This window comes from Fundulus heteroclitus, chromosome 3 (assembly GCF_011125445.2).
Source record: "Fundulus heteroclitus isolate FHET01 chromosome 3, MU-UCD_Fhet_4.1, whole genome shotgun sequence".
Classification (NCBI taxonomy): Eukaryota; Metazoa; Chordata; class Actinopteri; order Cyprinodontiformes; family Fundulidae; genus Fundulus; species Fundulus heteroclitus.
This window is the reverse complement of record NC_046363.1, coordinates 16,854,769-16,868,074: the sequence shown is the minus strand read 5'-3', so window position 1 is coordinate 16,868,074 and position 13,306 is coordinate 16,854,769. Positions and strand designations below refer to the sequence as shown.

At 40.1% G+C, this 13,306-nt stretch overlaps 2 protein-coding genes across 5 annotated transcripts; one reads left to right on the top strand and one right to left on the bottom strand.

Moving 5' to 3' along the window:
• The first annotated feature begins 288 nt into the window (after positions 1 to 288).
• Positions 289 to 3,280, top strand: LOC118556307 (zinc finger MYM-type protein 1-like). Of its 4 annotated transcripts, XM_036130804.1 has the most exons (3): positions 289 to 378; positions 600 to 885; positions 1,100 to 3,280. In XM_036130804.1, the coding sequence occupies exons 2-3, from the start codon at positions 822 to 824 to the stop codon at positions 3,244 to 3,246; spliced, it is 2,211 nt and encodes a 736-aa protein (XP_035986697.1). In that variant the 5' UTR covers positions 289 to 378; positions 600 to 821; the 3' UTR covers positions 3,247 to 3,280. The 4 variants fall into 4 exon arrangements, with proteins under 4 accessions (XP_035986697.1, XP_035986704.1, XP_035986701.1 ...); XM_036130811.1 differs by lacking the exon at positions 600 to 885 and having other exon boundaries at positions 315 to 378; XM_036130808.1 differs by lacking the exon at positions 289 to 378 and having other exon boundaries at positions 387 to 885.
• Positions 3,281 to 5,827: 2,547 nt separating this feature from the next.
• Positions 5,828 to 7,976, bottom strand: LOC105940375 (tumor necrosis factor receptor superfamily member 6B). The gene is made up of 5 exons (XM_012882894.3): positions 7,958 to 7,976; positions 7,180 to 7,561; positions 6,875 to 7,054; positions 6,660 to 6,741; positions 5,828 to 6,548 (listed from the first exon to the last, which is right to left on the bottom strand). Exons 1-5 carry the CDS (start codon positions 7,958 to 7,960, stop codon positions 6,323 to 6,325), a joined length of 873 nt encoding a protein of 290 aa, XP_012738348.2. The 5' UTR covers positions 7,961 to 7,976; the 3' UTR covers positions 5,828 to 6,322.
• Positions 7,977 to 13,306: the final 5,330 nt, after the last annotated feature.

The window sequence follows — 13,306 nt, the reverse complement described above, 5'->3', positions numbered from 1 at the left end:
TTAACAACTTAATTTACCACTGCAAAGAAAAAAAAACAGAGATAAAAAGCTATAAAATAAACTTGATTAATCTGCATTTGAAGTGCCAGAAAATCAATCAACCTGAAACTCTATTATAATAGATATGTAGTGTTTTATTATTAAACCCTAATTTGCATTTTTTTTCACCACTCAGTAAACAATATGAGGGCCTGTGGCGGACAAATACAATAAAAGCTTCGTATCGCCCCGATGTGACCTGCGGAACAAATGTGTGTTGCACTTTGTTCCAGTCGGACCCTTTGAAGCGCTACACGCCAGAATCTCATTGCTGCGCGGGAGAAAGAAACTAGTCTACAGATTCATAACAGTCAGTAAGAGTTAGTGCAGAGATTTGAGGTAAGCAAACCTATGTTTTTTGTGTAACTGTTATAAAGTACCACTTCAGGTTAGCAAATGTTGATTAACTTTAGTTAATAGACGCCAGATGTAAACACAAAGGCTAAAGTTATAACAATATGAATAAGCCAACACCTATCCTATCATATGGAATATTTATATTCTGGTTTGCTGATATGTTTTGTGTTCTTTTCCATTGTTTTGTTTTTTTGTTACAATAGTTCAAAATGAGGAGAAGAAAGGACATTACGTCCTATTTCCACCCTCAAAAGAAGGTTGAGAATTACGAGGCAGAAGCTGAGACAGGCAGAGATGTGTCAGAATGATGAGACTGAGAGGGTCACAGAGAGCCTGTGAACTTTGGGGTGATTTTCAGTAAGGCCACAGAGCAGGAACAAGAGAAAGATGAAGGACCTAATAGTGAAGAAGAGCCTGAGGGAGGCATGCAAGCAGAGTTTGAGACACAGACAGAGGACCCACGTTCATCCACAAGCACTGGACCATCAGGTTTGTGAGGTGGGAAAAGAACAATATGTGTGTGTGTGTGTGTGTGTGTGTGTGGCAGAGCAGCTTTAGGAAATGTGTGCTGTAATTAAGGTTCAGAACATTTAAACAATACAGAGGGAAAACCCTTTATATTCATGCGTGGATTAATATAACAAGTTTTAGCTTCATAGAATCTAAGTTTATTTAAATGTATCTGGTTTGTCTTTCTCCACAGATATCAGCAAAATTAGAGAAGAGCCACCGATGCGGCCAAGCCTTAAGTTGTTCCCAAGGAGCTTGATGGGGGGCAGAAGGAGGCGCTTCAAGGAAGCCTGGTACCACATCTGCCCCTGGCTTGAGTTTTCACAGAACTCGGACTGGGTGTACTGTTACGCTTGCAGACATTTTAGCCCTCCAGACACGGTCTCTGACTCACCATCAGGATTCAAAAACTGGAAGAAAGCAACCTATAAAGTGGGGGGGTTTGCAATGCACGCAAGATCTGAGAGGCACAAACAAGCTATGGTCAGCTGGAGGGACTATCGGAAAGCTGCAGCAGCTAATGCAACACTGGTGAATGCCTTAAACAAGGAGCACAACAGACAGATCAGAGAAAACAGGGAATGCGTAAAAACTATAGGGGAAGTTCTGCTACTTATGGCCACGCAGAACATGTTCCAAAGAGGTCCCGATGAGTCTGCAGACTCTGACAACAAAGGTATTTTCATGGCATTTCTAGAGACAATTGCTAATCATGACAAAGCTGTTAAAAAAAGGTTAACTTCGTTTCACAAGGCAAATTGCACAAGCAAAATAATCCAGAATCAGGCCCTGGATTGCTTAGCAGACATGGTTCGGACTGAAATTGCTGAAGAAGTGAAAAGCAGTGAAATCTTCAGCGTCATGGCTGACGAAACAAAAGATGTCCAGAAACGGGAACAGATCTCTCTGGTGCTGAGGTATTACTACGATGGAGCTATCCGGGAAAGCTTTCTCCATTTTGAGTCCGCAGAGATGCTGGATGCAGCAGGTCTCAGTCAGAAAATAATCCACGTGCTAAAAAGTCACGGCCTAGAGTACAAAACGAACCTGGTAGCTCAAGCGTACGATGGGGCTTCGTTCACCAGTGGTAAGCATTCTGGGATCCCGGAACGAATCAGAGAGGAAGCAAAATACGCCTTTTACATCCATTGTAGTGGCCACTGTCTAAATCTAGTTTTAGTAGATGCGGTCAAAGCTGTCCCAGGGGCGGAGGCGTTCTTCTCCTTGCTGGAAAAACTTTACGCGTTCACATCTGGATGGGCCGTCCATCCTAAATGGCTGGCAATACAAAGAGAGATGTATGAAGGAGCACCAAGTGAGCTTCAGCGATTAAGCGACACACGTTGGGCGTGTCGATTCATAGCTCTGCGTGACATCATGGATCGGCTGCCCGCTCTCCAGCGACTCCTTCAAGAGATAGCCCAAGAACGTAACGGCGAAAGCTCCGTTGAGGCCCGAGGTCTGCTGGCACAGATGGATCTTGGGTTCGTGGTGCATCTTGTCACGCTCCGTAAAGTGTTTGGAGAAACAAAACCTCTCTCTGATATGCTGCAGGCCTCGTCACTGGATATTTCGAAAGCTGTAGAGGTAGCCGAAGCTTTGGTTCAGACATTAAATGACCTCAGGCAGGAGTCGAGTTTTGATAACGTTTGGGATGAAGCGCTAAACATTTCCGGGCAATGCGATGTAACACAGCCAGCTGCCAAAAGACAGAAAACGCTAAGCTCTAAACTCGGTGAGAACCGTACAATGACTGCTGTTGGTCAGAGGGAGTCGGAACGAGATGAAGATGAGTTTCGCAAAACCTTTTTCTACCCTGTCATTGATCTGGTGCTCAGTGAGATTAATAGGCGTTTTTCCAGGACAAACTGGGACATAATGAGTAGCATCCAGGCTCTAAATCCTAAAAAAGATGCATTTTTAAACAAGGCCACTCTGTACTCAGCTGCCCGACTGTACGATTCAAATATCGATGATTTGGGGCATGAACTGGATCACTTTAGCAGGGTTTTGGAGAGAAAGATCCAGACCGGGATGCCGAGACCCTCTAGCACAGTGGAGCTAATACAGTTCATTGAGCCGTATAAAGAAGTTTTTTTCGAGCTCTACAGACTCTGCAAAATAGCAGTTGCCATCCCAGTGAGTACTGCTTCTTGTGAGCGGAGTTTTTCCACTTTGAGACGAGTGAAAACTTACCTCAGATCCACCATGAACGATGACAGATTGAGCAATCTGGGTGTACTGAGCATTGAGTGGAGGAGGGCCAAGGCTTTAAATCTTGACTCATTTGTTGATCGCTTTGCTAGAAATCACCAAAACCGCAGAATACAGTTGCTTTAATTTGAAATCCTATGTAGGAAAGAAGACTGAGATACAGATGCTATCTAGACTAACATTAAAAGGCTATTGTGGATGCACTCATTGGTTTAATTTGTTTTCATTGTCAGTATTGTTACAGAAATAAATACAAGTGCTATTTTATTTAAAGCCTTCAACAAACAAGGATGTTTTATTTTGTTTTCTTCGCCAATTTCTTTGGACATTGTAAAAGATGTGCAATAAAGCTTAACTGCAACTGGAATACTTTTACTATGACAGTGTGTTTATTTTAGAATTATTTAGACCAACGCAGCCAAGAAAGCAGTCGAAAAGAGTGATGGCATAACATTTTGATCTGCGTTTAACTTTACACTCTTTTAGCTGCATAGGAATCGGCTCACGCTGGAACCAGCATGTGTTTATGTTGCGTTGCTTTGCAGCCCGTGGAGAAGAGAATCACTGCCACCGCTCGTGTCCTAAATGTATAGAACTACAGAATGGAGTAGAGGCCTGTCTGGGTGTTGGTCTTAAACAACTTGAATTTTATTTTTGGTGCTTTAACAGGATTTGTTTAATGTTTCAAACTGTTTTTAAAGCTTTTATTCTTTGCGTAACATTTTTTTAAAACATTTTACAATAACTTATTTTTGAGTCATGTTTATGGCCACCACTGGAGATGTATATAGCATTTGCCTCACAAATCAAGACTTAAAATGTCAATGTCCATATCTTTTTATGTTATGTACTAGAATTACTAAGTACTGAAAAGTCATGTGCTGGAAATAGTTTTGCATATTATATATATATATATATATGTATATATATATATATATATATATATATATATATATATATATATATATATATATATATATATATATATATATATATATATATATATATATATATATATATATATATATATATGTGTATATATATATATCTCTCTATATCTCTCTCTCTATCTCTCTCTTCTCTCTCTCTCTCTATCTATATATATATTAATCAATAATCAGAAGAAAGTGCCAAAAGTAGGACAAGGTGCATTAGTTAAATACAGTGTGTCCTCGTTTATACGGTGGGTCAAAAAAAAGAAGTAGATAAGAAAAATAAGAATAAAAATACAAAATAGAAATAAGGCAGAGGATGTCTACATATGTATACATATATTCAGGTGGCAATAGCAGAAATCACTTCTTTCAGGATTATTGCACAGTGTATTAAATAGAATTGCACATGAGTTATTGCACGTTGGTTATTATAGTTATAGTTACAGTTGTAGTTACAGTTATAATGACGTTATAATTACAGTTATAGTGCAGCATTGTATAATCTGATGGTAGCAGGGATGAATGACCTGCGGTAACGCTCCTTTTTACAGACAGGATGTCTACGTCTGTTGCTAAAGGAGCTGCTCAGCTCCTCTACAGTCTGGTGCAGGGGGTGGAAGGTGTTGTCCATGATGGATGTGAGTTTGGACAACACCCTCCTCTCCGCTACTTCCTCCACAGAGTCCAGAGTGCAGCAGAAGTGGCCTTCCTCACCAGCTTATTTAGTCTCTTTCTGTCCCGCTCTGCGCTGCCAGGGGCCCAGCAGACGACAGCGTAGAGGAGAGCTGAGGCCACCACAGAGTCACAAAAAGTCTTAAGCAGAAAAATATTTCAGCACATAATTTCCTAGTAGTTGATAGTGGTAGTACATCCACTGACTGTAGATTCACCTGGAACTGATCGCCCCAACAATGGAGAGTCTGAGTCCTCCTCGTCAGTTTAAGGTTGTTTTTTCTCGCTTTATATAAATGGCTTCCTTCACCCCTCTCTCAAACCATCTGTCTTCTCTGTCCAACATGTGAACATTGTGGTCCTCAGAAGAGTGTCCTTTACCCTTGAGGTGCAGGTGGACGGCTGAGTCTTATCCTGAGGAGGTAGCTCTCCTGTGTTGAGCCATGCGTCTGTGGAGAGGTTGTTTGATTTCTCTAATATAAAGATCAGAACATTCCTCACTGCACTGAACTGCATACACCACTCCGCTCATTTTAGGTTTGGAATCTACACCTGAATCTAAGCTCTAATGAGGCCTCACCAGCAGGTCTATAAAGCTGAGAACTCCACACTACTCCAGACATTTTGACTTGAGAAATCTTCCTGGATGCGAAGCAAAACGTCTTCAGCTTCAGAACAGAAGTCCAGCGGTTTTATTTTTATAACCTTTTATTTTTTTTAGAGATATTACCACCAAACAGCATTTACAGGGGCTCTGTTTCACTAGCATTAAAGACATCACATCACCCAATAATTTCATCTTTTTGCTATTTTCTGAAGAAGATTGAAACGTGTGGAAAAAATACGGTTTTTCACTCCTTCAGATTTCTGTGTAATTACTCAAGTAAGAAACAGAACATAAAATAAACAAGTAGCTTTATCTAAAGTGACCTATGTTTTCAGATAATTTAAAACAAAGTTTATAATGTTTGATTTCTTTTCAGTGGTATTCAAAATCTTTGTTTGCACAGCTTTCCATTGATTGTACATAGCGATATCTTTAGAGAAGAATACACAACTCTGTAGAGGACAATGCAAAGACTTGCATCTAAACATGTAGAATTAAGTGGGTCGGTCTCGAGCGTAGAAACATTGAAAATTATTCCCATCCACCCCAATTCATGGTCTTGGAGAAGTTTTAGATGAAAAAATATTTTAATTTCTTGGGGCCATAAAGAAGAAACGGCTTTGTTCAGTTTCTATACAATAAAACTACACATAGCAACACAAGTTTCCTGAATTTGTCAAAGAAACTGTTATTTCAAACACATTTACATTTCTTTCACAACATTTAAAAGCTTATTTAACTCAAACATAGTTCTGTCTCTCACCGGGACATTCAAAACATTTGCATCACTACCTCTTTTTAAATTAGGTCCATTACACAGGAAACAATAACGGCAACATTATCAATGAAAAAGCTATTCTGCACAGAAATGAAGAACATTTTGTAATACTGATGACAATGCAGTCTATCAAAAAAGGATTTTCTATAGACATACATTTATTGAGAAGCAATGCTGAAGTCCAAAACATCTTCCAAACATTTTGAAACTTTATAGACTGCAGCTAGGGTGATGTTGCTTGATTTCCTCGAGCATTCTGTCAAGTTTAGCTCCTATGGTGCCACACTGAGCGACCCTCAGGGTTTTTGGCACTTCTTTAAGCTGCTCTGCAGAAGCCTGGGCCAGCCATGCTCTGATATGATCCACAAGAGGGCCTCTCTGATTTGGTAGAGCTGAGTCCCCAGGGCAGTCATCCTCTTGCTTTTTATGAACGATGCTGTCGTAGGGGGAAAAAAAATGTTTTAAACGTCATCAAAAGAGGAACAGGTAATAGAAAATAACATCTTATAGCAAAAAAAAAAAAAAAAAAATGTAAACGTAATCTCACCTGTGAATAAATCTTTTTAAATCTCGTTTTTGTATCCCTTTCCCACTAAATGACGCAGACAGGACTGCCCTGAGATCATCCCCTGTGGATGAGAATGCCACATGTTCGAATTAAAGTGTGAAAGTCTTGTCTTACCAACATTCACCAAACATCTTTATGATCTTTAATAGCTTTTGGATTCTGGTCAGACAGAACTGCAGACACAAGGGCCACACCTCCATTTGTGAAACTGCCACAGGTGCCGCACACTGTGTCGTGGACCGCTGAGCCGTGGAGGAGCACGACGTCGCCGTTTGAGCAGTGCTGATGTTTTACGCACTGATCCGAGGCAGAAGACGAGTTGGAAAAATACCCCTTGGGGCATTTTTCGCACACAGTGTTCTTTGTAGGTGTACCTACAGCAGAAAAATAAAAAAATGTATCACATCATTGAATTGGGAGTGGGAATGGTGAATCTCATGAAGGTGCCACATGATCTTATCATTCATATTTAGCCATAGGTTATTGAAAGTAACATTACCTAAGGTGAGAACTCCGTTTCCAGGGCCACACTCTGAGTGTCTGACACAGAAGTCATCTACCATGTAAAAGCCTGCTTTGCAACGACAGACTCTGTTGTTGAATGGGGAGCACTCGGTCTCCACTTCCTGGTTGTGGGTGCAGAAGTTGTTGCAGTACAGACACCTGGGCAGGTAGTTCCACAGCTCTGTGAAGTGGTCCCCCTTGCACGGTTCACACTTTGTGGGCGTGGTGGCGGTGCAGTGAGCGGCCCGGTAAGTCCCCGGGCGACACTGGTCGCACCGGAGGATTTCGCCTGTCGACCGGTCTTGCTGCTCATAGGTGGGGTTTGCCGAGGCAAAGCAGAGAGCGCCAGGGAGCAGGAGTAGGACTGCCAGGAAATGCTGGGGAGAGAATTATCAAAGGATGAGAAATGAATGAGAAATGCTGCTGGGACTCTGCATAAGTGTAAAATAGTTTTTCCTTTCCCCCTTAGGTCTGCCTCTGTTTTATACAGCTATCAATAGTAAGTTAAAAAAAATAATCCGACATGAACATCTTACATTCATTAGCTAAATGAATGTATAAGTAACCTGCCTCTGTTTTATACAGCTATCAATAGTAAGTTAAAAAAAATAATCCCACATGAACATCTTACATTCATTAGCTAAATGAATGTATAAGTAACCTGCTTTAGAAAGAAGAAATAGTTCTGTCATGTTTGCTCAGGTTCAAATCAGAAAGTCTCAAGTAAAACATCAAGTTTCATTCATTATCGAAGCTCTTATTCAGACACTCACCATGCTCAGGATGTCTTGACTTCTGCATACGAGGCTTTGACATCAGGAGCAGATACAATATATACTGTCAGTGATGAGGAAGTATCTGACCGCGTGGGTGCTTTTTCTGTGGTCTAATGATTCTTCAGAAAGGTCAAACTACTTCCCATGTGAAGTGGTTGTGGAAAGTAAATGCTTAGAGGTTTAAATCACGTTGTCAGGGTTATTATTGGTGACTGCTCTGTGTTATTTTAAGGAAGCAGAGAAACAGTTGAATTTTGTATCATTAAATGGATTCATATTTTGATTATGGCTCACATCTTCATCTGCTGCTCTCTGAGTTCCACCCACCCACAGTTAGTGTTGATCGGGTACATTTCCCATGTACCAAAAGATAACATTTGTTCAAACACTATTATGCAAGAATACATACCATGGGAATGTCCAGCTATCTTACTGTATGAACTGTGCCTATCAGCACAAAATCAAGAGACCTGGTGAGGATTGTGGCTTAAACTGATAAGAGATTTTCATTTATTATCAGCGAAACAAGTCCAGGTAGTCATTTCTCTCACAGCAGCATAAAAAGGAAAGATTACAGTTTGCAGAATGCACTACTGAGTTCTCCTACCGTTACTTGTTGTTGTTTCAACTTTTAACCTCATGTTCACTCTGTCATTATTTTTCTTTATAGTAGGTACACCTGGTCTGGCATTCTGTTAGCTGTGATATCATCCTGTGGGGCAGATCATCCGCTATTACCATATAACATAGAAAGGATTCCTGGGTCAATGTGTGCTTCTGTGTTTGTTGTGTCTCTGCTCTGTCTTCTCTAACTCCAGTCGGTCGAGGCAGATGACCGTTCACACTGAGCCTGCTTCTGCTGGAGGTTTTCCTGCTTTTTCCACTGTCGCTTCATGCATGCTCAGTATGAGGGATTGCTGCATTTATTGCACTGAAATTATCAGATTAATTCACGTTTACAGAGTTTTTAAAGAACGCAATAAGCTGGATCACCTCTCCTCTACGGTATTTGCTCCACCCAGCCTCACTGCTGAGCATTTCTTTAAATAAAGCAGTCACCGTTTCTCTGTACAGTTCACCGTTTCATGACATTTGAATTATAAGTAAAAGTAAATGTCACTGATTAGGGTCAATAACTGCAGTTACTCTTTTTTTCCGCATCATGACTAGATTAAGGTTTGGAAGTAAAATCTTTAAAATGCGTAGTAAATTACTTGATCAATGTATGTGGTTTCATCTATTGTTCAAGTTAGATTTTTTTTGTTTTACAAAATGCCTCAAGAAAATACACTTTTTTGCACAACTTGAAAAACTCCTTCTTTCTCAGCTTCTAAGAAATGTCTCTTCTCAGACATTTGCATGACTACGTACAAATTTACCCGACTTTGTAATATTTGAGAAGTCTGAATGATCATTTTCTGCCTAATGATGTAGGAGAGGTTAAATAATTTCCCCTTGCTCATTTAAGAGCATTTCAGTGACTCAAAGGTGGGCAAAGTAGAGCAATTTGCTGAGTTAGGCGAGAAGTCATCGTTTCAGTATCTATGAGTATTCTTGTGAGTCAGACGGATACACGTGACATCTGTTCCTGTTTCCACAGAGCACTACAATTGAAATACAGCGTCAGAAGGATTTCATTGACCGATTCTCTTCTTAGCTTGATGTTGTGAGATGTTCCATGCCCAAAAATCCAGCTGTTCTTACAAAGATGTGCTGAGGTTGGCGCCTTTTCAATAATAAAAAGAACCTTAATTGCTTTTGCACATACTCCTATTAAAACTAAGACCATTTAAAAAAATATTCAGAGTTGAAAACATAAATTCTGAATATATATATTGGAAGCATATCAAGAATATTTTCCTGAACATAAAGAATTTACTGTTTAAGTGTTTATATAAATGTTTAAAAAATCAGCAAGAAATGTTTGTGTTTTGATTACAAATAGACAAATATGGGTGTTCATATAAACGCCCAGTGGAGGGATTATGAAAAATAAAAAATGTAATCAAATAGAATATTTTTGGCATACTGATCAAAGCTGTGTTTTAAATCCACCTCTTTCTACATTAATTCAGCCAAAGAAATGGGAATAACCTGTGACTGATAGCTGAATGCTACTTATATGAATACTTGCCTGTTTATCAATTTGGTTTTCCCTACTACTTTGTGAGCCTCTTTTGTTCTTGAATAATGGACATTTACACATTAAATTTGTTGAAAATAAAAAAGCTTTAATTTAAAAGTTAACAGAATTCAACTGAATGATTTGGCTTTGAAACAAAATACTTTATAAAGAAATTAAATTGTGTGTGGTGCATTCATAACCTAAAAAAGGGTCGCGTTCCAACTTTTAAGGTGGAACAAAGGTTTGGTCCAGCTTCCTCCAAGAAAGCACTAAAATTGGTCATTGCAAGCTTTCACTTCCATAGAAAGCTCCTATTGACTGCAGAACTGCAGCAAATTGTCTCTTTCACTTTCACCAGCGGCTTACAAACATGGAAGGTGTTCCCTTGGTAGCCAGGCGACTCCAGAAAAAAGGACTTGAGGCCAAGTTAACCAGCAGTGACGCTCTTGGGGATCATAACTGACCAGAATCCTTCTTAAAAAACTTACCAAAGGGACAGTCTGTGGACACAAACTGGAAGAGGAAAGCTGTTGTCCTTTGATCAGAAAGAAAACACCCCCCAGACTCTGACAACAACGAGGCTTGATTGGCCATAACATAGAAGTAGAACAGGGCACACATAGATAAATTCAGATAAACATCAGGAACTGAACTCCAGATTAGATTTTGTGGGATATAACCTCCTGTACCAACCTTATTGGTTGGTACAGGAGGGTCATACTGCTTGTTCAACCGGACACATCAGTCACACAAATCTCCATCCTATGAAGCAGGACTAGACCTTAGGAGGAATATCACACTCCTTCCAAGATTCATTGGGTAACAAGAATGTACTCTGATAACCAAGAGGCCATGGCATAGAATGGATAAAGATGCTGAACTAAAATTTTAAAAACATTGAGTTTAATGATTTGTGATTTATCTTCAGCGTTAAAGAGGCAGACTGCAGGCACAGCTGCCAGCGTGGTGTATAACGTCACACCGAACACATCAAAAGGTACCAGCAGACACTGAGGAAGTCCTTTGTCTTTGCTATTGTGTTCATTGATGTTTCACCCCTAGCAGCACGTACACAACGCACACACTGTCTGAAACGCTCACATTTCACCTCCATGGAGACAACACATGCTGTAGATAGAATAGTACTGAGTATGAGGCAGCGTTTATTAAAATTGAGAATTTAACTGAAAATTCTTTAACCCAGTTTCCCTCCTAGATGTATATTTGCTGAGCCTTTGCTCCAACTAACTGTAAGCGCTCTCTTTCATCCTCTAGACCTGAAAGCTGGTTTAGAGCTTATCTGCAAAGCTGTATTTCTCTCCTGGATGAAGTCACTAAAGAAGCTACTTCTGCCATTATGTTTTTACTTTTCTATCTCCTGGATCAGTGCCTCTGTGTTCTTTTTGTGTGTGTCTGCTATGTTTTTGCTAAGCACAAGTCAGTTGTGGCAGATGGTTTTACACACCGAGCCCGGTTCTGCTGGAGGGTTCTTCCTGCTAAAGGCAAATTTTCCTTTCCACTGTTGCTACATGCATGCTCGCCACAAGGAACCGATCACCGACACAATGCAAGCGGCCGTCCACTGCTGCTACACGTTCATTCAGGAGGAGTGAATGCTGCAATCTGCTGGGTTTCCTTAAACTTTTGAACCAATCCGTCTGTGTGATTATGTCGAATTCACCTCGTACAGAGCTCTATATAAACAAACAGAATTGAATTGGATCGTCTGTGTTTGAGTGCTGTCATAGCTGATGGTTGAAAAGCCTTAAGTATTGATCCAGCCATCACATTAAAGTGAATAAATAGTGTTGTTGTTGTTTTTTTTTTCACAAAAGGCCTGATTGCGGAATATAAAGGGGAACCTTATATGTGATTTACGGCAAACTGTTTCCATTGTTTTCTTCCTAGTTGTCTTTGAAGGAGTGGGGAAAACTATTCCACTGACGCAACTTCTGACCTGGGTTTATTGGGTTTCCTCATCCGCCTTTGCAAAGTGTCAAATGCTTGGCAGAGAGGAAATACACACACTGAGGAACACACCTCAGGTACCAGGTGCAACCCAGCAGCTGGTTAGCTCTGCGTCCTCTGCTGTAATGGCGCTACCAATCTCTAGGCTAGGACAGGTCTGACAGGTAAATGTTAATTAAGGCTGGTAAACATTATTGGCTGCGCTGATTGGTAACTTGCTCTGGGTTACCCTGCACAGAAACTAAGATGTGCAGGGTAACCTGTCGGATGTTTCAGGGTAATTTAGTGACGCATAGCAGCAATTTAAATTTTTTCATGATGTACTTTAGCGCAGGAAGCAAATATAAAATAATTTTGCCCTAGGGCCAGGGAAGGCTGTCAGAGAGCATGCATTCAGACCATTTAAGACCCATAAATTATTATTAGTTATGACTTCCTGCTTTCCAGGGGATGCCCCAAGAAATGAATGACATGAATATTTCTAATGATCATCAGCTTCCTTTAGACACTCTATTAGCTAGAATAGCTTCGGCTCTGCTTATCAGTTATTGTCGAATTATTTGCGCCCCTGTTGGGTTTAGATTTAAAATTATATTTCAGTTTTACCAATATGTTTCTTCTTAATAGAAGTAATATTGCATTATGCAGTCCCAACTTGAATCCGATGAGTTAAAGATTAAGATGATGGCAAGGAGGCCTTGCAACCACAAAGACTTGGAGCTCATCACAACAGATATATCCCCAACATATCAGTGGAAAAATGCTAAAATAATTTTCTTTTGATTAAGGAAATGGATATTATTGATTTAAAAAAATCTAAACTATTAAACAAACTCTGGGTAAAACATTATTTCCTTCAAGACTGATACAGATTTTACTTTGTCTTATCATCCTTTGTGAGACGCCTGTCTAATTTCCTACCAAAAACAAACAAACTAAGCCCATGTGTTGGGTGTCATTTTGGGCTTAACTGTACATTTCTGATAGTTTGATAATGAAGCGACTAATGATACTCTGGGGCTCAGGCCTGAAGCACATCTCTGGGCCAGACGTTCACACTAAGAGTGTCCAAAAAAGGGCATAAGGAACACCAGTGAGATGGAGGGCTGAGGAAGTCCATAAATGGGCAGTGCATGCTCTCTGGAGGCGTATAAGAAAAGATCAGGGAACAGTGCTCCAGAGAATCCTTTTATCCTGTTACTTTGGATATGTGCCTGATTGAAATAGAGTCCTCATGTCTTATGTCTTGTTAT